This window comes from Carcharhinus amblyrhynchos, chromosome 35 (assembly GCF_965287045.1).
Source record: "Carcharhinus amblyrhynchos chromosome 35, sCarAmb.v2.hapA, whole genome shotgun sequence".
In the NCBI taxonomy this organism is placed as follows: domain Eukaryota; kingdom Metazoa; phylum Chordata; class Chondrichthyes; order Carcharhiniformes; family Carcharhinidae; genus Carcharhinus; species Carcharhinus amblyrhynchos.
In genome coordinates this window covers 9,131,893-9,157,713 of record NC_137358.1, presented here as the reverse complement: position 1 = coordinate 9,157,713, position 25,821 = coordinate 9,131,893, and the positions used below count along the sequence as shown (strand labels likewise).

At 46.8% G+C, this 25,821-nt stretch overlaps 1 protein-coding gene across 1 annotated transcript in view; it reads left to right on the top strand.

Annotated features, from left to right (window-relative positions):
- The window catches only part of LOC145361790 (serine/threonine-protein phosphatase 6 regulatory subunit 3-like), a 117,308-nt gene that overhangs the window by 73,611 nt on the left and 17,876 nt on the right, over window positions 1-25,821 (top strand). The window contains exons 12-20 of the mRNA XM_080217768.1: window positions 2,455-2,570; window positions 3,656-3,741; window positions 5,094-5,183; window positions 6,408-6,505; window positions 8,436-8,493; window positions 10,663-10,796; window positions 11,990-12,108; window positions 16,812-16,977; window positions 24,638-24,747. Coding sequence (XP_080073894.1) covers window positions 2,455-2,570; window positions 3,656-3,741; window positions 5,094-5,183; window positions 6,408-6,505; window positions 8,436-8,493; window positions 10,663-10,796; window positions 11,990-12,108; window positions 16,812-16,977; window positions 24,638-24,747 — 977 coding nt within the window. The remainder of the gene's footprint in view (window positions 1-2,454; window positions 2,571-3,655; window positions 3,742-5,093; window positions 5,184-6,407; window positions 6,506-8,435; window positions 8,494-10,662; window positions 10,797-11,989; window positions 12,109-16,811; window positions 16,978-24,637; window positions 24,748-25,821) is intronic.

The window sequence follows — 25,821 nt, the reverse complement described above, 5'->3', positions numbered from 1 at the left end:
TTCACCATCCCCAGAACATTAGATGAGTTTCTGGATTAATAGTCTAGCACCAATACCACTAGGCCATTGCCTCCCCAGAAGCCTGTGCTTTCATTTTCCAATGCTATATGAGGCGATGTTGTAGGACCATAGGAATTGGGAGCAGAAGGAGGCAAATTCAGCCCTTTGAGCCTGCTCCACCCTTCAATGAGGTCAGGGCTGATCTCTCCCTGATCCCAAGTCCACCTCCCCACCTGTTCCCCATATCCCCTTATCCCTTTTTTTACTAGAAATATATCTTATCTCCTTAACCATTCAATGATTCAGACTCCACCGTGCTATGGGGCAGCGAGTTCCACAAGTTCACCGTCCTCTGCCAGAAGTAGTTCCTCCTCATCTCAGTTTTAAATCTACCGTCTCTCAACCAGCACCTGTGACCTCTTGTTCCAGATTATCCCACAAGGAGAAACATCTGGTCTACAGTTAGTTTATCAAACCCTTTTAAAGTTTTATAGACTTCGATCAGATCCCCTTTTGTCCTTCTAAACTCCAGTGAGTAGAAGCCCAAGCTGTTTAATCTCTCCTCATACTTCAACCCTTTCATCCCAGAATCAATCCAGTGTCCTTACCATCTAGCTCATTGACCAAGCACCTCACTCCTGTCCTTTAAGTTCTCTCCAATGTCCCTTGTAATATTACTATAATACTCGAGTCTACAACTCATGATTTGGTATACCCCGTGTGCCTGTTCATCTGCCAGGAAGAGAAATTGCTCCGACTTGTTCCCAAGCTTCCGGTTATAGGGCAAGATGGGTGCATCGCCATCCCCTCAGCCTTAGGGTGCTAGAGGGGAGATCAAAAGAGTGGAAAAGCTATCAGATTAATGACTTATTATCGAAATATGTTAAATCCAGTAAAACCATGAGCGAAGATGCAAATTCTCCAAAGGAATAATTAATTGCTTTTGCACCTGTTTTGTGAGGAAAGCTAAATATAAAGCCTCAGAAACATCACCCATTGCAGTCAGTCCCACCTTAATGTGCAGATGGAAGCATACTTAAACGATGTAGGTCTAGAACAGACCATGTGGCTCTATTTCATTGGGTGGATCGCAAAGCAGTAACTGTTATTTTGAGCCCTGCAACAGATGGATAAGCAGCTCGAATCTGAATTTCCACAATCTGTCTGTCCATTCAGGATTCTTTAATTAGGGCGGCATAGTGGTTAGCACTGCTGCCTCGCAGTGCCAGGGACCCAAGTTTGATTCCCGGATTGGGTCACTTTCTGTCCAGAGTCTGCATGTTTTCCCTGTGTCTGTATGAATTTCCTTATGGTGCTCTGGTTTCCTCCCACACTCCAAAGATTTGTGGGTTAGGTGGATTGGCCATGCTAAATTGCCCCATAGTTTCAGGGGAAGGGGGGCTAGTTAGGGTAAAATGCGTGTGGTTATGGGTGGGATTGTGGTCGGTGCAGGCTCGATGGGCTGAATGACCTCCTTCTGCATTGTAGGATTCTATGATTCCATGGAATCCCTACAGTGCAGAAGAGGCCATCTAGTCTGTACAGATTGTGACATTATTATCTTACCCAGAACCCTCCCCCTCCGATACATGTCCCTTGACTAACCTAATCTACATATCTTGCAATACTAAGGGGCAATTTACTATGGCCAATTGATCTTACCTGTACGTCTTTGGACTGAGAGAGGAAACCCACGCAGACACTGGGAGAACGTGTGAATTCCACACAGTGATTTTAGGCTGGAATTGAACCCGGATCCCTGGAGCAGTGAGGCAGCAGCTTGTCACAAGCCACCGTGCTGTCCACAAATTCTCTATGCAATCGTACAACATCAGAGGAGGCCTACTACTGCCCTTGCAGGCAGGGCACTTCAGATCACCCTGTCTTTTAGGACACCAGTGACGAACGTCACCAGGTAGAGATCAGGAATGAAGTCTTGGTCTTACTCTTCTGTAGTCCAGGGGTGGTGAGAGCAATTAGAGCACTCCCAGGTATGGCCATGCTGAGGTCAACTACCTGGCACAGATTGGAATCTGGGAGTTTCTACTCTGTATGGTTTGATGCTACACCAATTGCCTTGCTCTTATGCCATGGGATCAACTGAGTTGCTTAATACAAGACTGGACAGGAAGACATTTTTTCCATTAGCAGAGGGGTCAATAATCAGGGAGCATAGATTTAAGGTCATAGAGAAGGCTAAGAGGGGAGTTGAGAAGAAGCTTTTTCACTGAGGGTGTTGGGAGTCTGGAACTCAATGCCTGAATGGGTGATTGAGTCAGAAACACTCCTAACATTTAAATATTCAATTGCGCTGTTGTAGCCTCCAGGGCTGTGGAACAAGCGCTGGGAAATGGGGTTAGTGCTGAATGGTCATCTGTAAACTGCTATAAAGCTGTAAGTGTTTGTAACTCCTGAGAGTGTGGCTTATTTCGATGTTGTTCTGTTTCCTCTTAGGTCGGAAGGTGGCAAGCGGAAAGGCTACATGGGTCATTTAACAAGGATAGCAAACGCCATGGCACAAAATTCAGAAAATGGTCCAAACCATACTTCGATAGCACAGATGATCAAAGGTAATTTGTCAGTCAGCCAGAAGAACTCGCCATTAATATTCAACTGCGATTCACCACAGTGAATTCAGAGCTGCTCTGTGCTCCATTTCTTGTATCAGTTGTGCTGATGGATTAGCATGGAACTGGCTGTTTTCTTTCTAAAATTGGGATCAGTTAGGATTGAAAACCATTCCTGTTGTCCATCCCATTAACTTACACCTCCTGGGAAAGTGTCAGTTTCACTGGATGGATATTTTGCTGTCAGGTAGTGCATGGCAAGACCAGTAACTGGCAGTGACTAGAATTAACTGCATGTCTGAGCATTGAGTGCCCACCTGACTGGTGCTGGCATTGTGAATAGCTGCAATCTTGGAAGCACACACAAATCGCAAATTGCTTGCGGTGATCGAGAGGTTAAATATCAGGTTATGCAACAATGATGTCTGGAATAAGAAGAGCATTTTGGGATAAATTTCCTTCATTCATAGAGCATAAAGTAGCATCCCTACAGTGCAGAAGGAGGCCATTTGGCACACCAAATCTGCACTGACTGTCTGACAGAGCAACCCACCCAGGCTCCATCCCTGTGTATTAATCCCCCTAACCTGCACATCTTCAGACACCAAGGGGCAATTCAGCATGGCCAGTCAACCTAACTGCACATCTTTGGGCTATCATAGATTCCCATCCCCTGGCGTATTAGTTTAAACCCTCCCCAACCAGTGTAGCAAGCGGTTCCCTCTAGAACATCAGTCCCAGCCCTGCCCAGGTGTAATCTATCTAGTTTGTACAGATCTTGCCTCCCCTAGAACCGATCCCAAAGGGGAGAACCTGCAAACTCCACAGCCAGTCACCTGAGGCCAGAATCGTACCTGGGTCCCTGGTACTGTAAGGCAGCAGTGCTAACCAGTGTGCCACTGTGCCGTCCTAGGGTGACCAACATGCAGATTTAACCCATTAATTATGATCGCGAGCACAAAGTACCTACGAAATGTTGATGATTTTCTAAAAAGAGAGGCGTCTAAGGGGAATGGAACTTGGTGTGTTGCCCTGACCCTGAAGATTCTTGTGTCAGAATTTGCATAATTGACTTTGCCTTGTTTCAGAACTACCAGATGAAGAGAGGGAGCGATGGGACAAGTTTGTGTTGGGATCACTGTCTGAAATGAACAAGAAAAACACAGTTGACTTGGTAAGTTAGCATTGCGAGCGGGGCCACTGACCAGTGTCCAAGCATTGCAGCCACTTTTGGCTGAAGATCGTCTCCAGTTTCAGCTTCACTCGAAACACCTCAATATCCCACAGGAGTTGTCAGCTCTCTGCCCACCTTGCTAGGATGCAATGCCACAGGTGCTTGGCATTCCTCTACTACCCCATACCCACATTAATGTGTGAAGCCAGACCAAGTCTCTCCCACGGCGGGAGAGAGTTGCAGACCGGCCCCAGTTGTGTGCACAGATGTGCACCTTCCAGCCAGATCACTGACTGGATTGTATCCAGGAGCAGGAATTCTGCCTAGTTCCAATTTTAGAGTTCTCACTGGCCAAAAATAAATTGTGCACCCGTAATAAACGGATGGAATTAGTTTTGACCTGTTTCTGGGGCTGAAACAGCAAACATACAGCTGACGCTCAGCTGAAATTAGAGCTCGGGCACCATCTAGCCAGTTAGCTGCAGGTGCCAAGTAGGTGTTTAGAGCCTGCTCACTGGTTTCATGAGGAGGAAGGTGGGCTAGCAGGCCTGAGGAAAGTTCTGGAAGTGGGAAGAGTGAGGGAACTGACAGTGAAATCTTAGCCGGTGGAGGTGTGTGCGCTAGCCACTAAATGGCCTCCTTCTGCACTGTCGGGATGCTATGATTCTTGCTTCCCGTGGTTAAAAGTATCTTTCCCTCTGACATTGGCAATGCGTCAACAGGTTTCCGTGCCTATATTTTTTTTTCAGTCCGCCTTTGATCGCCTGGTTAGGAGGTGGTAACTTCCCTTCCAAGATTGTTAGCATTTCCTTCTAATTCGACACGGTGGCCCAGTGGTTAGCACTGCTGCCTCACAGCGCCAGGGACCCGGGCTCGATCCACGGCTTCGGTCAGTGTATGGAGTTTGCATGTTCTCCCCGTGTCTGCATGGGTTTCCTCCAGGTGCTCTGGTTTCCTCCCACAGTCCAAAGATCTGCGAGCTAGGTTGATTGACCGTGCTAAATTGCTCCTTAGTGTCAGGAGGACTAGCAGAGTAAATGTATAGGGCTATGGGGAAAGGGCCTGGATGAAATCGTGGTCGGTGTAGACTCGATGGGCCGAATGGCTTCCTGCACTGTAGGATTCTATGATTCTTGTTTCCCATGGTTAAAGTGTCCTTTTTTCTGACATTGGCAGTTGCTCAGGCATTCGCTGCCTTTTGGAAACCTACTACTGTGAGTCATGACAGTCTTGTGTTTTTAGAACGATTGGCTGTCTAATAAGCTAATATTTTTGGGAGATATTTTGATACTGCACTGAAAGCTTCGCTGTATTTGTTTTGCAATAAGTCATGTTTGACGTTTGTGGCTCAGGTAAACATGCGGAACCTGCACTCCTCAAGTGATGACGATGAGAACGACCTGAAAGAGTTCAGCTTCCCACAGGAGGCTGTCCTACAGCAGGTATGAACTGGGCGCAGCACAAAACACTGAAAAGCTTGCATTCTCTCTCTCTCTCTCTCTCTCTCTCTCTCTCTCTCTCTCTCTCTCTCTCTCTCTCTCTCCCTCCCTCCCCCTCTCTCTCCCCATGGCGTTTTACTCCTTCTTGCCCACTCATTCTTAAATCTTTCTTCTAGGGCACGGAAGGGGTTAACAGGTCAGCAGCCTAAACAAAGGGGGGTAGAAATTGTCGTATGAATAGCATTTTGATTGGATTTATTATCTTATTGGGATACAGTGAAAAGTGTTGTTTCTTACGCACTATACAGACAAAGCATACCGTTCATAGAGTCTATGCTGGCCAACCCACAGCACATGGCGATTCAAGAAGGCAGCTCACCACTGCCTTCTCAAAGGTGACTAGGGATGGGCAATGAATGCTGGCCTAGCCAGCCACGGGCAATGAATGCTGGCCTAGCCAGCCACGCCCATGTCCCACAAGTGAATAAAAAAAAGGAGAGAAGGAAATGATAGGGTGCTGGGCAAATTATCATCAGCTGTTGGCTGAACAGATTTCAAAGAACAAAGAAGATTACAGCACAGGAACAGGCCCTTTGGCCCTCCAAGCCTGCACCAACCATACTGCTTGACTGAACTAAAACCACCTACCCTTCTGGGGTCCGTATCCCTCTATTCTCATCCTACTCATGTACTTGTCAAGACACCCCTTAAAACTCATGCTTCCACTACCTACTCTGGCAATGAGTTCCAGGCACCCACCACCCTCTGTGCCTCGTACATCTCCTTTAAACCTTGCCCCTCGCACCTCAAACCTGTGCTCTCACGTTCTCTTCAGTCTCCATGGTTGTTCCACTAATGATGGGACTGGGCAGTGTCACTACTGAGCTTTACACTCTGTGGAGACGGGGCAGGCGGTGGGACCAATGCCACAACTAGGATAAGCAAAATAATGCAGACGCTGGAATCTGAAGCAAGAACAGGATGCTGGAAAATTGCTGCCGGACTTGCTGAGTTTTTCCAGCACCTGCTGCCTTAACTGAATTAGGAGTTGGTCCCTCAATTTCCATATGAAATGACTTAAACCACAGGATTACCATTGCTTGTCGCTGCTGTTGTTTACTTTGGCGTGTCTACATTTTTGAGCTCTGATTGTTGCCTATGACCTGCCTCTTGCTCATTGTTCTGACTGATGGTTGTATCACTGTTGCTTTACTTTTTCCCGTTCAGGCTTTCTCCGACTATCAGATTCAACAGATGACCTCCACCTTCATTGACCAGTTTGGCTTTAACGATGAGGAGTTTGCTGAGCAGGAGGAAAGTGTGAAGTGAGTTCTGTTCACTGGTGACGTAACCATCTTGTGGCAGCACAGCGGTTAGCACTGCTGCCTCACAGCGCCAGAGAACCGGGTTCGATTCCTGCCTTGGGTCACCGTCTGCACGTTGTTACCATGTCTGCTTGGGTTTCCTCTTGCAGTCCAAAAGACATTTTGGTTAGGGTGCATTGGCCGTGCTAAATTCTCCCTCAGTGTACCCGAACAGGCGCTGGAGTGTGGCAACCAGGGGATTTTCACAGTAACGTCATTGCAGTGTTAATGTAAGCCTACTTGTGACACTGATAAATAAACTTAAACTTAAAATTTAACTATAATATTCTACCCCTTCATCCCACCTATAATCATAGAATCCAAAGAAACCTGCAATGCAGAAGGAGGCCATTCAGCCCATCGAATCTGCAGCAACCAGGACCTATTCCCATAATCCATGTATTTACCCTAGCTAGTTCCCCTGATACTAAGGGACAATTTAGCATGGGCAATCCACCTAACTTGCATACCTTGGGATGCCAAAGGGCAATTTAGCGTGGCCAATCCCCCTAACCTACTCATCTTTGGATATTAAGGGCAATTTAGCATAGCTAATCCCCCTAACCTACACATCTCGGGACATGAAGGGGCAATTTAGCATGGCCAATCCACCCTCACCTGCCCATTCAGACTCTGCACATCCTGCGGATCAAGCCGGGAATTGAACCCAGGTCCCTGCATAATGCAGTGCTAACCACTATGCCACTTGCAGATGTACACAGATATGTAAGGATTACACGAATTGCAAAGGGTTTCTTGGGGCTCTAATGTTCTCAGTGAGTGCAGAGTCCGTGAGCCAAGTGTGGCCACACACGTCACACTGTGAAACCAACAGCCGAAACGGCTCCAGTTGGTTTCTCACCTAATTACAGCAGGGAAAGATTTAATGCAGGCACTCGCATGCAGCAAATTATTCAACTAAGCAGATTGGAAAGCTAGATTTTCGAATGGCCAGGTAACAAAGGAAGGCAAGTAAGGTGATATCCAACAGCCAATTGCAGAGGTCGTTTAGAGGTTACTTCTACCTGGAAGTGTGAGGTTAAATAACAGACTGATTCCTGGACTGATGTATAAAGAGAGACCGGATTGAATGGGCTTGCTGTCACTGGAATTTAGAAGAATGAGAGGTGATCTCATAAAAACATAAAATCCTGTTGGGATTGGACAGGCGAGATGCTGGAAGAATGTTCATGAAAAGGTTTTAAAGTTTATTTATTAGTTAACACTGTAATGAAGTTACTGTGAAAATTCTCTAGTTGCCACACTCTGGCGCCTGTTTGGATACACTGAGAGAGAATTTAGCATGGCTAATCTACCTAACTCGCATGTCTTTTGGACTGTGGGAGGAAACCGGAGCGTCCAGAGGAAACCCACGCGGATGCGGGGAGAACCGTGCAGATTCCACACAGGTAGTGACCTAAGGCCAGAATTGAACTCGGGTCCCTGGCGCTGTAAGGCAGCAGCGCTAACCACTGTGCCATCATGCGTCCATAACTAGGGGTCACAGTCTAAGAATAAGGCCCCTGTGGCCACGTCCAACTCCTTTCAGATATTTAACAATCAGCCAGAAGCGGGTAAATATTCTGAAAAAGAAAAATGTAAGAAAAGGCAGGGCGATAAACCCATAACCTCTGACCTCACGGACACATGGTCTCCTCCTCTACTGTAAGATTTTGGAAGTTGTGTGACTTTCCAATGGTGCATATTTAAATGTGAAGTCACCATATAGGAATTGCCAGCAATTGCAAGGTTTTTTATAGAAATCTTGAATTGAAAGGTTTAAGAAGTTTTTTTTTACCTGAAGTAATTTCTCTTGTGCAGTGCTGGCAAAGTCCACTTCCCCCTTTTGAAAAGGTGAATATTTATAATTTGTTTCCTGTTTCGTTTACAGTTCTCCATTTGAGAGAGCAGCAAACATCAGCTTTGTGTTCGATGCCAACAGTGATAGTGTGAGTATAGTTCCTGTCTCAATGCATTAACGATGGCACTGCTAACATAATGTGCACATTTCTTTGGCGCAGATTTGCATTCAGACCCCGGTGAATTTGGATTTCGAGAGAGAAAATCGGGCTTTTTAATCACTCTGCTGACATGGGAAATTGAGAGACTTACAGAATGCTACAGTGCAGAAGAGACCCGATGGCCCATCGAGTCTGCACCGACACCTGAAAGGCCCTGATCTGCCCACCTAATTCCACTTACCAGCACTTGGCCCATAGCTTTGAATGTTATAAGAACATAAGAAATAGGAGCAGGAGTAGGCCATCTAGCCCTTTGAGCCTGCCCCGCCATTCAATAAGATCATGGCTGATCTGTCGTGGCTCAGTTCCACTTTCCCGCCCTCTCCCCATAACCCTTAATCCCCTCTCTTATCAAAAACCCATCAACCCGCGTCTTAAAAATATTTAGCGAGGCAGCCTCCACCACTTCAACGGGCAGAGAATTCCAGAGATTCACCACCCTTTGAGTGAAGAAGTTCCTCCTCAACTCCGTTCTAAACCGCCCCCCCTTTATCTTGAGGCTGTGCCCCCTAGTCCTACTGTCTTTTTTGAGCGGGAAGAGTCTCTCCACTTCTATCCTATCCATCCCATTCATCATCTTATACGTCTCAATGAGATCTCCCCTCGTTCTTCTAAACTCTAACGAGTACAAGCCTAGTTTATTCAGCCTCTCCTCATAGCTCAACCCCCTCAACTCCAGTATCAGCCTAGTAAACCTCCTCTGCACTCCCTCCAAGGCCAAAATATCTTTGCGCAGGTGCGGCGCCCAAAACTGCACACAGTACTCCAGCTGCGGCCTCACCAATGCCCTATACAGCTGCAGCAAGACCTCCCTACTTTTATATTCAATCCCCCTCGCAATGAAGGCCAGCATCCCATTCGCTTTCCTGACCACCTGCTGCACCTGCAAGCTGGGTTTTTGCGACTCATGCACAAGGACCCCGAGTCCCTCTGCACCGTCGCCTGCATGACGTGCCAAGTACTCATCCAGATACTTTTTAAAGGATGTGAGGCATCCCGCTTCCACCACCCTCCCAGGCAGCGCATTCCAGACCCCCACCACCCTCTGGGTAAAAGAAGCTTTTCCTCAAATCCCCCCTAAACCTCCCAAGTCTCACTTTTAACTTATGTCCCTCGTAACCAACCCTTCAACTAAGGGGAACAGCTGCTCCCTATCCACCCTTAAATGTTCTATTCCAGGCAGCACCCTGGTGAATCGCCTCTGCACCCCTTCCAATGCGATCATGTCCTTCCTATAATGTGGTGACCAGAACTGCACACACTACTCCAGCTGTGCCCTCATCAAAATTCGATACAACTCCCTCATGACCTCTCTGTTTTTGTAATCTATACCCTGATTGATAAAGGCGAGTGTTTGTGATGAGAGAATTTGTGATGCGATTTGGCTTTAATGAACCCTGATTGTACATTGATTGGCTCCTGGCCCTTAACTTTACTCGTCTAATGTTTATACTTCCCATAGTTTTAACATGGCAAACCTCTCCAGTTTTTTCCCACCTTTTCTAACATCTCTCACGGACCTGCTGGGATACAGTTCCAAAGGTGCGAGTAACCCTTGTGCAACTGAGGTGAACGAGCACTGATTGCATACAAGTCCTGGGTGTCATTGCGGCCATTCAACCACAAAAGCATCATACCAAGCCAAATATTCAGATTGTGTCTTTTCCCTCCAACAGTAGCGGGGTGGCAATCCAGAGCCCGAACCTGAGGTGACGTCTGTCCTGCCCTCATCATCTGAGTAGCCTTCAGACAAGTTCTGGCATGGGTTAGAATAGGGGAGCCGCCTTGGTCTGTGCAGCTAGTCATGGGTGTGTGTCTTTACGTATGGATTCATCAGTGGAGCAAGTCAGAAACTTTGATCTCTGGCCAGCACTGAAGTTGTGACTCTTACAAAGCATTGCACTATTTCAATTAACAGTGAACCCCCCTATTCTAAAGAAAGGTTTGAGAGGAAAGCTGGTGGGTGAACTGATTTCTATTTTTAAACTTTGAGATCGAAGCCAGCTGCTTGTCTCTTAGTTTAAATATTTATGCGGCAGGGCTGATTTCAGAACTCGGGTGCAAGCTTGATTTTTTTTTACCCTTTTTGTTTCTCAGCCAAACACCAACCTGTTTGAGGAGTGTTGGAAGGAGCGAATACGACAGTTCAATGATGACGAAGGCTCGGATGAAGATGACGTGTGGCAAGAAAAGGATGTGCATTTCGCAACTGATGCACCGCGCGCGCCAAGGTATGAGTACGGGCTGGGCTTTGTCAGAAACAGATTCCGGACCCTCACTGCTGAGCACAGAGTGGTACAGTTCTACAAGCTGGGTTCCATCAGCTCATGGAGCGCCCGTTATGAACTGAGGTCGCAAGCAGAGAAATAGTAGTGTAGTGCTAATGTCACCGGACTAGACATCCAGAGGCCCCGGCTAATAGCACAGGCTTGAATCCCACCATCCCAATTTGCATTCAATTAATTGAGAAATTCAATGGATTAATAAAAATATCTCTGGATTTAAATGTCAGTGCCGTGAATCTCTTGATTGTAAAAATCAATCCAGTTCCCTAATGTCCTTAAGGGAAGGTAATCAGCCGTCCTTATCTGGTCTGGCTGACATATGACTCCAGAGATTCTTAACTGCTCGTACAAGTGGTTGATTCTTAACTGCTTATAGAATTCCTACATTACAGCAGGAATCTATTCAGCCCATCGAGTCTGTACCGACCACAAACCCACTCAGACTCTATTCCCACTACTCCATGCGTTTACCCTACTGACCCCTTTGACGCTCAGGCAATTTAGCATGGCCCAATCCACCTAACCCGCACATCTTTGGACAGTAGGAGGAAATCGGAGCACCTGAAGGAAAGCCACACAAGCACAGGGAGAACGTGCAAACTCTACACAGACAATAATCTGAGGTCAGAATTGAACCCAGATCCCTGGCACTGAGGCAGTAGTGCTAACCACTATGCCACCATGCTGCCCAACCACTGTGCCACCTTGGAATGGCTTGACAAGTCCTCAGTTCAGGGCCAATTAGGATGGGGAATGACTGGTGATCTTGGCAGTGATGCCCCCATCCCATGAAGGGATTATTAAAAAAAAAGTTGTATTGCAGTGACTATGAGTGTTGGCCAAACCCAACCCTGTCCTCACCAAGTCCCTTCCTAGCACAATCACTGGGCATTGATAAGTGATAGGGAGTTAATTCCCCACCCCCCCAGCATGGCTGAGCTGAGATCACCCAACTCAATACTGGTGCATTCACCTTCGGGATTTTCCAGGTTATTTACTCCATTCTACACATTTATCGTCTGTTTAAATCTCCTGAAGAGCAGAAATGACCAAGTTATCATTTGTTAATACTCCGTTAATACAGCCTGAAACTCTCATACACTAACACAATATTTTAATTTCCTGTGTGCGTCTTGTAGAAGCTCTGGCAGCACAGACAGCGAAGGAAGCAGGGACTCTGAAGAAGACGATGATGATGAAGGGGGACCGAGCACCATAAAGCCCACGGATGAGAAAGCGGAGTTAGATCCACACAAAGGTGAGCGAATAAACAGTGAGATTTTCGCTCCCTTTAAATTAGAGGTGACCAAACTGGTGGCAACTCCTCATCTGCCCCTTTTGACTGGAGCCTTTGTTGCAGGTACAGCCAGTGCGAGGAACCCACTGACAATTGTTAATCAGTACTCATTGTGGTGAACCTTCTCTTCTGACTAGTTATGTAAAGAAGTGAGTGAGAGAAACCGCAATTCGATTTCAGTTGGGAAAGTCCTACAGAAGGATGGTGGCATGGTCACGCAGTGGTTAGCACTGCAGTCTCACAGCACCAGGGACCTGGATTCGATTCCTGGCTTGGGTCACTGTGTGGAGTCTGCACATTCTCCCTGTGCCTGCCCGGGTGTCCTCCCACAGTCCAAAAGCCGTGCTGATTGGGTGCATTGGCCATGCTAAATTCGCCCTCAGTGTAGATAAACAAAGTGCCAGTGTGGCGACTAGAGGAATTTCACAGTAAATTCATTGCAATGTTAATGTAAGCCTACTTGTGACACCTATAAATAAACTTTAATTTGAACTCATCCTCACTAAACACTATGTGTCCTCGGTCTGCAAGAAAGTTCATAATTTTGTTTTATGCCTTTGCACCCATCAAGATGAGGACTGTTTGTGCGAGTAAAGGGTATGCTTTCATTTCAAGGGGTCTGGCGTCTGTGTCAGAAAGTTCCGAGCTGGGTAGCTGGGGTAGCACGTTGGCAGAGTGGTTAGCGCTGCTGCCTCTCAGTGCCGGGGACCCAGGTTCGATTCCTGGCTTGGGTCACTGTCTGTGTGGGTTTCCTCGTGCACTCCTGTTCCCAGCCACAGTCCAAAAAGACATGCTGGTTAGGAGCATTGACCCAAGCAGGTATCGGAGTGTGGCAACTCGGGGAATTTCACAGTAACTTCATTGCATTATTAATGTAAGCCTTACTTGTGACTAATAAAAAAACTTTAAAATATCGAGATACAGAATGAAAGATCCTCTGCTGTACTGGCTTGGCTCAGTCAGTGGCACACCAAGGGTCAGACACTAATTTCAAGTATATTGTCTAAGCCAATGGTATTAACTGGAAAAATAGTGAGGGCCGGTTAGGATGTGAAAACATTTTAATCGGGCAGCTTGTAGAATTAGAACAAAATAATTTACACTTACTATTGCAATGAAATTATGGTGAAAATCCCCTAGTTGCCACACCCTGGTGCCTGTTCGGATGCACTGAGGAGAATTTAGCGTGGCCAATGCATCTAACCATTACGTCTTTCAGACTGAGACGGGAAACTGGAGCACCCGGAGGAATCCCATGCAGACATGGGGAGAACGTGCAAACTCAGCACAGTGACCCGAACCGGGAATCAAACCTGGGCCCCTGGTACTGTGAAGCAGCAGCGCTAACCACTGTGCTGCCCGTTATGGACTCATTGCTATTTATTTCTTCAAAAAAATGTCTTGGTAGAATCATTGTATGGTGGAGTTTCTGGTGCAGATGGAGGAGGAGAAAGTGGGTTCCCGGATGCGCGTCCTTTGTTTGAACAGAGGGGAGTACAGTAGGATGAGAGAAGAATTGGCGAATGTGGACTGGGGGAGCGCGTTGGAAGGTAGGTCTGCTGAGGAGCAGTGGAGGATCTTTAAGGAGATCTTTCTTGGTGCTCAGCAGAAATTTATTCCGATGGTCAAAAAGGACCGTAGGAGGAGAGGTAATAAGTTGTGGATAACGAAGGAGGTGAAGGAAAGTGTTAAATTAAAAGTGGAGGCATTTAGAGTAGCTAAGAGTAGTGGGCGAGAAGAGGATTGGGAGAGGTTTAAATGTCAACAAAGATTGACAAAGAAGTTGATAAAGAAGGGTAGGAGAAACTATGAAGCTGGGCTAGCGCTTAATATAAAAAAGGATAGCAAGAGTTTTTATAAATATATAAAAAGGAAGAGGCTGGCTAGGGTGAACGTTGGTCCCTTAGCGGATGAGAAGGGGGATTTAGTGGTAGGGGATGGGGATATGGCTGAGGTCTTGAATAACGTTTTTGTTTCGGTCTTCACGGAGGAGGACGTGAATAATTTGCCGGATGTTAGAGATGGAAAGGTGGTAGGACTGGAGGGTCTCGATGACATTACTGTTACTAGAGGTGGTGCTCGACAGACTGGAGGGGCTGATTGTGGACAAGTCCCCAGGACCGGATGGAATGCATCCGAGGGTCCTGAAAGAAATGGCGGAGGTGATAGTGGATGTCTTGGTGGTTATTTTCCAGACGTCGCTGGATTCCGGGGAAGTGCCGGAAGATTGGAAAACGGCTAATGTTACGCCGTTGTTTAAGAAGGGTGCCAGGCAAAAGGCAGGGAATTATAGGCCTGTTAGTTTAACGTCTGTTGTAGGTAAAATGTTAGAATCCGTCATCAAGGAGGAAATAGCGAGGCATCTTGAGGGGAACTGCTTGATAGAGCAGACGCAGCACGGTTTCGTTAAAGAGAAGTCGTGTCTGACAAATTTACTGGAGTTCTATGAGGATGTGTCTAGGGCGGTGGATAGAGGAGAGCCGGTGGATATGGTCTTTCTTGATTTTCAGAAGGCGTTTGACAAGGTACCTCACGAGGTTATTGCAGAAGGCCAGGGGGCATGGAGTTGGGGGTAGGGTGTTAGCGTGGATAGAGGACTGGTTGTCAAATAGGAGGCAGAGAGTGGGGGTCAATGGGTGCTATTCAGATTGGCGGATAGTGACTAGTGGAGTGCCCCAGGGGTCGGTGCTGGGGCCTCAGCTATTTACCATTTATATAGATGATCTGGAGGAGGGAACCGAGTGTAGGGTGTCGAAATTTGCTGATGACACCAAAATTGGTGGAAAGGCAAATTGTGCGGAGGGTGTGGAGAGTCTACAGAAGGATCTAGATAGGCTGGGCGAATGGGCCAGGAAATGGCAAATGGAATTTAATGTTGGCAAGTGCGAGGTGGTCCACTTTGGTAGGAATAATGGTAGGAAGGATTATTACTTACGTGGAGAAAAACTGCAGCAGGCGACGGTGCAGAGGGACCTCGGGGTCCTTGTGCATGAGTCGCAAATACCCAGCTTGCAGGTGCAGCAGGTGGTCAGGAAGGCGAATGGGATGCTGGCCTTCATCGCGAGGGGGATTGAATATAAAAGTAGGGAGGTCTTGCTGCGGCTGTATAGGGCATTGGTGAGGCCGCAGCTGGAGTACTGTGTGCAGTTTTGGGCACCGTACTTACGCAAGGATATTTTGGCCCTGAATAAATTAGGCTTGTACTCGTTAGAGTTTAGAAGAATGAGGGGAGATCTCATTGAGACGTATAAGATGATGAATGGGATGGATAGGATAGAGGTGGAGAGACTCTTCCCGCTCAGAAAGGATAGCAGGAGTAGGGGGCACAGCCTCAAGATAAAGGGGGGGCGGTTTAGAACAGAGTTGAGGAGGAACTTCTTCACTCAAAGGGTGGTGAATCTCTGGAATTCTCTGCCCGTTGAAGTGGTGGAGGCTACCTCGCTAAATATTTTTAAGACGCGGGTTGATGGGTTTTTGATAAGAGAGGGGATTAAGGGTTATGGGGAGAGGGCGGGAATGTGGAACTGAGCCACGACAGATCAGCCATGATCTTATTGAATGGCGGGGCAGGCTCGAAGGGCTAGTTGGCCTACGCCTGCTCCTATTTTCTTATGTTCTTATGTTCAAAAATCATCTTTAAAGACAGTGTGTCAAGTATGATCCATCCAAGCTTCAATCTACTGCGAGCATAACTTTTCAACTTCATACAACTACCAATCCTCTAGCATTCCTAAAGTTTATTTATTAGCGTCACAAGTAAGCTTACGTTAACACTGCAGTGAAGTTGCCCCCAATCGCCACTCTCTGACGCCTGTTCGGGTACACTGAGGGAGAATTTAGCATGGCCAATGCACCTAACCAGCTCGTCTTTCGGACCATTGGAGGCAACCAGAGCACCCAGATGTATCTGAAAAGACAGCATACTGAATGCGGCATGTTTGATTTATTATTGTCTCATGTGTTGGGATGTAGTGAAAAGTGTTGTTTGTTGCACACTATACAGGCACAGCATCCCGTTCATAGAGAAGGAAAGGAGAGGGTGCCGAGTGTAGTGTTACAGTCATAGCCAGGGCGTAGAGAAAAATCAGTTTAATGTAACGTAGGTCCAGTCAAAAGTCTGATGGCAAGAGAGAAGAAGCTGTTCTTGAGTTGGTTAGTACAGACTTTTGTATCCTTTTTCCGAACGGAAGCTGATGGAAGAGAGAATGTCCGGGGTACGTGGGGTCCTTGAGAATGGTGTATGTGCTGAACAAATATCATTTTCCTATCTGGCCACATGTAATAAGGGTGGATTATATCTCTGATGTGAGATTTTTTTTACATGTGTGTACACATGCGTGCAAACATGTACTTTAATATCTTGGGAAAGAATGAATGCCTTAAGGTGCAATTGTTAATGTATTTCGTGAAGCTTTATACAGACAGATATATAATTTATAGGCCGTTGTGCTCGGATCTACCCACAGGATGAAGAATTGAACAAGAGAAATTGTGCTTTGTTAGACTCTGCTTTTAATTTGTGTCTGTGGATTGTTCCAGTTTGCTCCACTGTGGCATTGACAATACTTCAGAAGTACTTTGTTGCCTGCTGAAACATACAGTGGCCATGAAAAGCACTACAGAGATGTAACTCTTCCTTATCGAAGTTTTAATTTGGTTTTCAGAAGCGGGTTGGACGGCGAACTTTGATGCCATGCCTACAACAAATGCGAGTGCCAGCCAGAATATTGCAGATGCTGGATTTAGCGCATGGGACAACACAGAGCCCACTACGTCACCACCCCCCATAGAGGGGTGGGCAGTATTTGCCACCTTTGCCTCCCAGGCCGGGTAAGTAACTAACTACAAGAAGCACTTTGTGTTTCAATTGTTTCCCCTTCTCCAGGGGACTCAGTCATGCTACGGTACAGTAACCCTTGTACTGACAACCTTTCAGTGCCCATTTTTGTAGAGAAATAGATTGCTTTCTGGACACTAAAGGCATCAAGAGGGTATGTGAAACTGCCGTTGTGATAGAGGATTAGCTATAATAGGGCAGACTCAATGGGCTGAAAGGTCTACTGCTGCTTTTACTTTCTATGTTTCAGTAATTCTTTAAGCATGAACCTAGGTCATATAGTTGACTGACTGCGGTGGACATTAGAGCAGTACCAGATTCTGACCACCTAAATGTCTAGTCATGCATTTTCTAACTGGGTAAAGACTTGAAAGTATCAGTTAGCTTTTTCCTTTCAACCCACAACTGTAAAGCTCAGCACACTCGACATGGATTGGCAGTCTAACCCAGAGCTAAGAGCTAAACCCAGTCAATGTCCTTATGCTTTACATCAAAACTAAAAGCAGGGGTAGGTCATTTGGCCCTTCGAGTCTGCTCTGCCATTCATTTTGATTATGGCTGATCATCAAATTCAATATCCTGATCTCCACCCCATCCCTTTCGCCCCAAGAACTGTACCTAATTCCTCCTTGAAATCACACAACGTTTTAAGAACATAAGAACATAAGAAATAGGAGCAGGAGTAGGCCATCTGGCCCTTCGAGCCTGCCCCGCCATTCAATAAGATCATGGCTGATCTGTCGTGGCTCAGTTCCACTTTCCCGCCCTCTCCCCATAACCCTTAATCCCCTCTCTTATCAAAAACCCATCAACCCGCTTCTTAAAAATACTTAGCGAGGCAGCCTCCACCACTTCAACGGGCAGAGAATTCCAGAGATTCACCACCCTTTGAGTGAAGAAGTTCCTCCTCAACTCCGTTCTGAACTGCCCCCCCTTTATCTTGAGGCTGTGCCCCCTAGTCCTACTGTCTTTTTTGAGCGGGAAGAGTCTTTCCACCTCTATCCTATCCATCCCATTCATCATCTTATACGTCTCAATGAGATCTCCCCTCATTCTTCTAAACTCTAACGAGTACAAGCCTAGTTTATTCAGCCTCTCCTCATAGCTCAACCCCCTCAACTCCGGTATCAGCCTAGTAAACCTCCTCTGCACTCCCTCCAAGGCCAAAATATCCTTGCGCAGGTGCGGCGCCCAAAACTGCACACAGTACTCCAGCTGCGGCCTCACCAATGCCCTATACAGCTGCAGCAAGACCTCCCTACTTTTATATTCAATCCCCCTCGCTATGAAGGCCAGCATCCCATTCGCCTTCCTGACCACCTGCTGCACCTGCAGGCTGGGTTTTTGCGACTCATGCACAAGGACCCCGAGGTCCCTCTGCACCGTCGCCTGCTGCAGTTTTTCGCCACGTAAGTAATAGTCCTTCCTACCATTCTTCCTACCAAAGTGGACCACCTCACACTTGCCAACATTAAATTCCATTTGCCATTTCCTGGCCCATTCGCCCAGCCTATCTAGATCCTTCTGCAGACTCTCCACACCCTCCGCACAATTTGCCTTTCCCCCAATCTTGGTGTCATCAGCAAATTTCGACACCCTACACTCGGTTCCCTCCTCCAGATCATCTATATAAATGGTAAATAGCTGAGGCCCCAGCACCGACCCCTGGGGCACCCCACTAGTCACCAACCGCCAATCCGAATAGCACCCATTGACCCCCACTCTCTGCCTCCTATTTGACAACCAATCCTCTATCCACGCTAACACCCTACCCCCAACTCCATGTCCTCTGACCTTCTGCAGTAACCTCTTGTGAGGTACCTTATCAAACGCCTTCTGAAAATCCAGAAAGACCACATCCACCGGCTCTCCTCTATCCACCGCCCTAGACACATCCTCATAGAACTCCAGTAAATTGGTCAGACACGACTTCCCTTTAATGAAACCGTGTTGCGTCTGCCCTATCAAGCAATTCCCTTCAAGATGCCTCGCAATTTCCTCCTTAATGACGGATTCTAACATTTTACCTACCACAGACGTTAAACTAACCGGCCTGTAATTCCCCGCCTTTTGCCTGGCACCCTTCTTAAACAACGGCGTAACATTAGCCGTTTTCCAATCCTCCGGCACTTCCCCGGAATCCAGCGACGTCTGGAAAATAACCACCAAGGCATCCACTATCACCTCCGCCATTTCTTTCAGAACCCTCGGATGCATTCCATCCGGTCCTGGGGACTTGTCCACAATCAGCCCCTCCAGTCTGTCGCGCACCACCTCTCTAGTAACAGTAATGTCATTAAGACCCTCCAGTCCTACCACCTTTCCATCGCTAACACCCGGCAAATTATTCACGTCCTCCTCCGTGAAGACAGAAACAAAAAAGTTATTCAAGACCTTAGCCATATCCCCATCCCCTACCACTAGGTCCCCTTTCTCATCCGCTAAGGGACCAACGTTCACCCTAGCCAGCCTCTTCCTTTTTATATATTTATAAAAACTCTTGCTATCCTTTTTTATATTAAGTGCTAGCCCAGCTTCATAGCTTCTTCTACCCTCCTTTATCAACTTTTTTGTCAATCTTTGTTGACATTTAAACCTTTCCCAATCCTCTTCTCGCCCACTGCTCTTAGCTACTCTAAATTCCTCCGCTTTTAATTTAACACTTTCCTTCACCTCCTTCGTTATCCACGGCTTATTACCTCTCTTCCTACTGTCCTTTTTAACCATCGGAATAAATTTCTGCTGAGCACCAAGAAAGATCTCCTTAAAGATCCTCCACTGCTCCTCAGCAGACCTACCTTCCAACGCGCTCCCCCAGTCCACATTCGCCAATTCTTCTCTCATCCTACCATACTCCCCTCTATTCAAACAAAGGACACGTGTCCGGGAACCCACTTTCTCCTCCTCCATCTGCAACAGAAACTCCACCATACAATGATCACTCTCTCCAAGAGGATCCTTCACCTCAAGGTCCCTAATTCTACCCGCCTCATTACATAGCACCAGATCCAAGATAGCTCGCTCCCTCGTCGGCTCCAACACACACTGTTCCAGGAAACTATCCCGGCAGCATTCCAAGAACTCCTCCTCGAGCCCACCTCGTCCAACATGGGTCGACCAATCAATATGCAGATTGAAATCCCCCATAACTACTGCCGTCCCATTCCTGCACGCCGCACTTATTTGCGCGTTAACAGCCCGCCCCACCTCCAGATCATTATTCGGGGGCCTATAGACGACACCCACCAGCGTCTTCCTCCCTTTGCTGTTCCTAATCTCCACCCACAACGATTCCACTTTCTGCTCTTTGGCTCCGATATCATCCCTTGCTACCACCTTGATGCTGTCCTTAATCAGCAGAGCTACGCCACCCCCTCTTTCCTCCTGCCTATCCTTCCTAAACACTTGATAGCCCTGTACATTCATCTCCCAGTCCCTGTCACCTTGCAGCCACGTCTCTGTAATGGCCACCAGATCGTATCCATTTGTGTCGATCTGCGCCACCAGCTCATCCACTTTATTCCGAATGCTTCGTGCATTCAGATAAAGCGCTTTCATCCCAGCCTTCTTCTGGACCCTATTTGCCGTAACGCCACCACTTGGGACATCCTCAGCCTCTTCCCTTACCTGTACCCTATCCTTAACTGTCGACCTCCTAACATCACCTACCCTCGCACCCTCCCCCCCCCCTAATTAGTTTAAAGCCCTGTCTACAGTTCTCTTTACTCGATTCGCCAGCACTCTGGTCCCAGCACGATTCAGACCAACCCCATCCCGCCCGAACAAGTCCCACCTACCCCAATACTGGTGCCAATGCCCCATAAATTCGATCCCATTCCTCCCACACCAATCTCTGAGCCACCCATTCACTTCCTTTATCCTGTCAACCCTACGCCCGTCTGCACTCGGTTCAGGCAGTAGCCCAGAGAAGACCACCTTGTCGGTTCTACTTTTTAATTCCATTCCCAGCTTCTCATACTCCCTCCCCAGATCCTCAGTCCGCACTTTGCCTACGTCGCTGGCACCCACATGTACCACCACAACTGGGTTCTCACCCTCCCACTCCAGATTCCTCTGCAGCCCAGCTGCGACATCCTGTACCCGAGCACCAGGCAGACAACACACCCTTCTGTGCACTTTGTCATTGTGACAAAGGACAGTGTCAATACCCTTCACCCCACTATCTCCAATCACTACTACGTTCCTTTTCCCCTTCTCTTTGCCTATGTCCTGCTGCATCACTGTACCGTGTGCAGTTTGCTCACCAACCTCACCTGCCTCGTCCTCTTCCAGACTGGAAGCAAGAACCTCAAGCCTGTTATGCAGATTAAGAGGCTGAGGCCTCCGCTCCTCACCCCCCTTCCTCCTCCCAGCAGCCCCCTTTTGTTCCTGACCCTTAGATTTAGACAGTCTAGGGGGGGTGGATGTCACTTGCACCCCATTGACAATGACACCCTCTCTCCCCCTGATGAGCCTCAGTGTCTGTAGCTCAGAGGCCAGCTCATCCACCTTGAGCTGGAGCTCCTCCAGCAACCTGCACTTACTGCAGACATGGTCACTGGGAAGGACCCTGGGGTCCACCAGTTCCCACATCATACAGAAACCGCACATCACATGCCCCTCCATTATTCAATATAATTTGTTGTGGGAAAAAAATATTTTCCTTGTTTTTTGCTGTAGTAGTTTTGAAAAAAAAATTTTTTTTTTCCTTGTTCTTTCCACCTGGCCTTTTTACCTTCCAGCCCTTTTTGATATTAAGCCCTAATAGCTCACTCTGCTTCCCTCTCACTCCGCTGCCCGCTCCGACGCTGCCCGCTATCTACACCAGGCCTCCTTTTAAACTTGGCGCTGATTTAAAGCTGATGGGCCACAACTGCCTGATAATCACTCCCTCACAATTCTTAAAGCAGTAAATACAATAAGTAAATGCTTTAAACAGTTCTACAAAGAACAAAGTGCTTTAAACTTATTTTAAACAGGTTTTTAACAGGTAAAGTCTTAGCTTTCTCTCTGATGCTCCTTCCTCGTCTGCTCCAGCAAACAATGTAAGGCTTCACCGTGTGGACACTTGATAATTAAAGCTGATGGGCCACAACTGCCTGATAATCACTCCCTCACAATTCTTAAAGCAGTAAATACAATAAGTAAATGCTTTAAACAGTTCTACAAAGAACAAAGTGCTTTAAACTTATTTTAAACAGGTTTTTAACAGGTAAAGTCTTAGCTTTCTCTCTGATGCTCCTTCCTCGTCTGCTCCAGCAAACAATGTAAGGCTTCACCGTGTGGACACTTGATAATTAAAGCTGATGGGCCACAACTGCCTGATAATCACTCCCTCACAATTCTTAAAGCAGTAAATACAATAAGTAAATGCTTTAAACAGTTTTGGCCTCAACTACTTTCTGTGGTAGTGAATTCCACACATTCACCACCTTCTGGGTGAAAAAATTTCTCCTCACTTCGGTTCTAAAAAGTTTACTCCTTATTCCTGACCACCAGGAACATTCTTTCCGAATCTACCCTGTCTAATCCTGTTAGAATTTTATAAGTTTTGATGAGATCCCCTCTTTTCTAAACTCCAGTCAATATAATCTTAACTGACTTGGTCTCTCCTCATACGATAAACCTGCCATGTCAGGAATCAGCCTAGTAAACCTTTGATCCGCCCCCTCTGTAGCAAGGACAACTTTCCTCAGGGACACCAAAACTGCACACTATACTCCAGGTTGTGGCCTTTGCTTGAGCTTCTAAGAAGCAACATGTTCTTAATGAACGGTGAAGTGGCGCACAGTGCATTGCAGGGTAGCCGAGCTGAAATTTTTGATCTTCTCCACCGCCAAGAGTGCCGACTTCGAGCTATAACATCACCCATTTCCATCCGAGTAAACCCCTCGCTCGTGCTTTACTGCCTCCAAATCCAAATACTGCAACTTTTTCCAGGATGACCACCTATCTTTCACCCTCCATAAACCTCAGCTCGCCCAAAACATTGCTCCCCATGTCCAAATACTCACCACTCCTGTGTTTACTGACCCTCCTTGGTTCCTGGTTCACCAACATTTCTATTTTAAAAATTCTCCTCCTATTTAAATCCTTCCATCACCTTGCCTCTCCTGACTGTGCTACCCCCTGAAGCACCACATCCCACTGAGAACTCAACATTCTCCCAGCCCTGGCTCCTTGCGCATTCCTTCTTTTGCTGCTACATCACTGGCTGCCACACCTTATGGACCGCCTGGATTTTAAACTCTGGATTCCCAACTCTAAACTTTTCTTCCCTCTTCCACCTTTCCCTCCTCTTTCAAGACTGATTAAAACCTCCCTCTTTTGACAAGCGTTTGGCCCTAATATCTCCTCCACTGGTTCAGTGCACAATGGTCAGCACTGCTGCCTCATGGTGCCAGGGACTAGGGTTCAATTCCAGATTTGGGTCACTGTTTGTGTGGAGTCTGCACATTCTCCCCGTGTCTGCGTGGCTTTCCTCTGGCTGCTCCAGTTTCCTCCCATAGTCCAAAAGACATGCTGGTTAGGTACGTTGGCCGTGCTAAATTCTCCCTCAGTGCACCCAAACAGGCACCAAAGTGTGGTAACTAAGGGATTTTTGCAGTAACTTCATGCAGTATTAATGTAAGCCTACTGTGACACTAATAAATAAGCTTTTAAGTGTCAGCTTTTTTGTTTGATTAAACTCCATTGAAGCATTGAGTGTCATCTCTCAATATTCAGCGTGTTTTATAAGTGCATGTTTTTAATGGGGCATGTATTCAGCCTTGAACAGACTGTTGTTGAGGTAGAGGGGAAACTGGAGAGGTACTGACGTTATGTTAACATTGTTAATAAAACTTTCACTGAGTCTACATCAAGCACTTAGGGTAGATCAATCCTGACTCACTTATGCACCTTGCAAGCAATCCAAGTGCTATTGGCAAAACAACACAACCTAAAAACAGCTTCATTGGCGTCTGTACAGCTGCATACACAAATAAAATGAATAATCAGCAGATGTTATATGTAATTGGAGAAGGTGGATTTTGGAAGTGGGTCAGTGGTGAATAGCCCATGGAATTCTACACCTGATAAGAATCTACAACTGTCTGGAGGAGAAAGGTCAGTGGTAAAGTTGCAAACATCTCTACTCCAGAGTAGGAAAGAGAATAATCCACCAGCTTGTTCAATCATGATTACTGGTCACTAGCCTCACTTGGAGGGTCTGCTTCTGTGCTGATGGTTGAGAGTGGGATTGGGTCTGCTGTAATGCTGTCAGCAGTTGGATGCCGTTCCTAGGGTCTTGGATTTGCATACGTGGTATGATGAGGTTACCTGTTGCCCAGTACAAGCTTGGCATTGGGTTAGGAGTGGAGGAGTTGGTGATGAAGGGAAGAAAATAAATGGGGCATTGGTATGATGATCAAACTAAGTAAGTATGTCCGCGTGGACGTTTAATCTGGGCCTGAGTTTGTGCCGAATTTGAGCTAATTGTGGCATTACTGCGATAGCCCAGGGTCAACCAGAATATCTGTGCCATCCCCACATCCTGAAGGAGGAGCAGCAGTCAAGTAAATAGCAATGGGAACCCCAAAATGGATTTTGAGGAGAAATGCCAGCAGCTGTGTCCAGCCAAGCTTCAGTTAATTGGGATATAATTTCTTTCAGCCCCTCTGGACGCTTGCGAACAAACTCTCCTGTATCTATGGAAACAAATTCTGCTCCTGTGGATGAGCTCCAGAGTAGTGGCGATGGACACAGCAAAACAATAGAAACAAGTGAGTGTTATGCGGCTACCTTCAATATTGCGTGGTTCAAGATGGCAGACTAACCTGGAATTCCAGTAAACCAGATTGGATCTTTTCCTCATCTTCAGAATACAGTTCCAGTCGATTGTGTGCAGGATTCCAGTGGATTGCACATATTCCTGTCTGGCTGTCCTCCATATGGGATGGAGGAGGGTGCAAGTTCTTCCTTTGGAACATGTAAAAAGTTGCATTGGAACATGAAGAGGCCATTCAGCCCCTTCAAGCCTTCCTCTATTAATTTAGATTATGGGTGATCCGTAATCTTTATTTATCTGTCTTGGTTCCACACATTTAATTCTCTTGCCTAACAGTCTAAATTTCGGGGCAGGTCATGGCATAGTGGTATTGGCTCATATTCCAAAGACCGTGGGTAACCCTGGGGACCCAGGTTTGAATCCCACCATGGCAGATGATGAAATTTGAATTCAATTTTTAAAAAATCTGGAGTTAAGAGTCTAATGATGACCATGAAACCATTGTCAATTGTTGTAAAAAAAAACTTATCTGGTTCACTAACATCTTTTAGGGAAGGAGATCTGCCGTCCTTAGCCAGTGTGACCGATGTGACTCCAGAACCACAGCAATGTGGTTGATTCAAATGTCCTCTGGTGGCCTAGCAAGCTACTCAGTTCAGGGACAATTAGGGATGGGCAATAAATGCTGGAACTACCCACATCCCTTGAATAAAAAATCATTTCAGAAATTTTTGATTGATCCCTCAGCGCGGCCAGATAGTTGTGAAGCCGAGAGTTCCTCTCGCTTTTGTGCGCAGAAGCACTTCTGAACGTTGTCCTGGAAAGCTTAGCTCTAGGTTATCCCTAGCCCTTGTAATGGCATTTCCCACCAAAGGAAATAGTTTCCCTCCGTCGATTCCCATCAATTCCTAGAATAATTTTGTACATTGCAAATAAATTAAGGCAGGAATGTTATCACTGTTCACACCGGTGGGATTTTCCTATCCCGTCACAGTGAATGGAGATTTGGCTGGGCCCATGGCGCCAACGACTGGTAAGATCGCACCCTACTTTTTTTCTAGCACTTAAT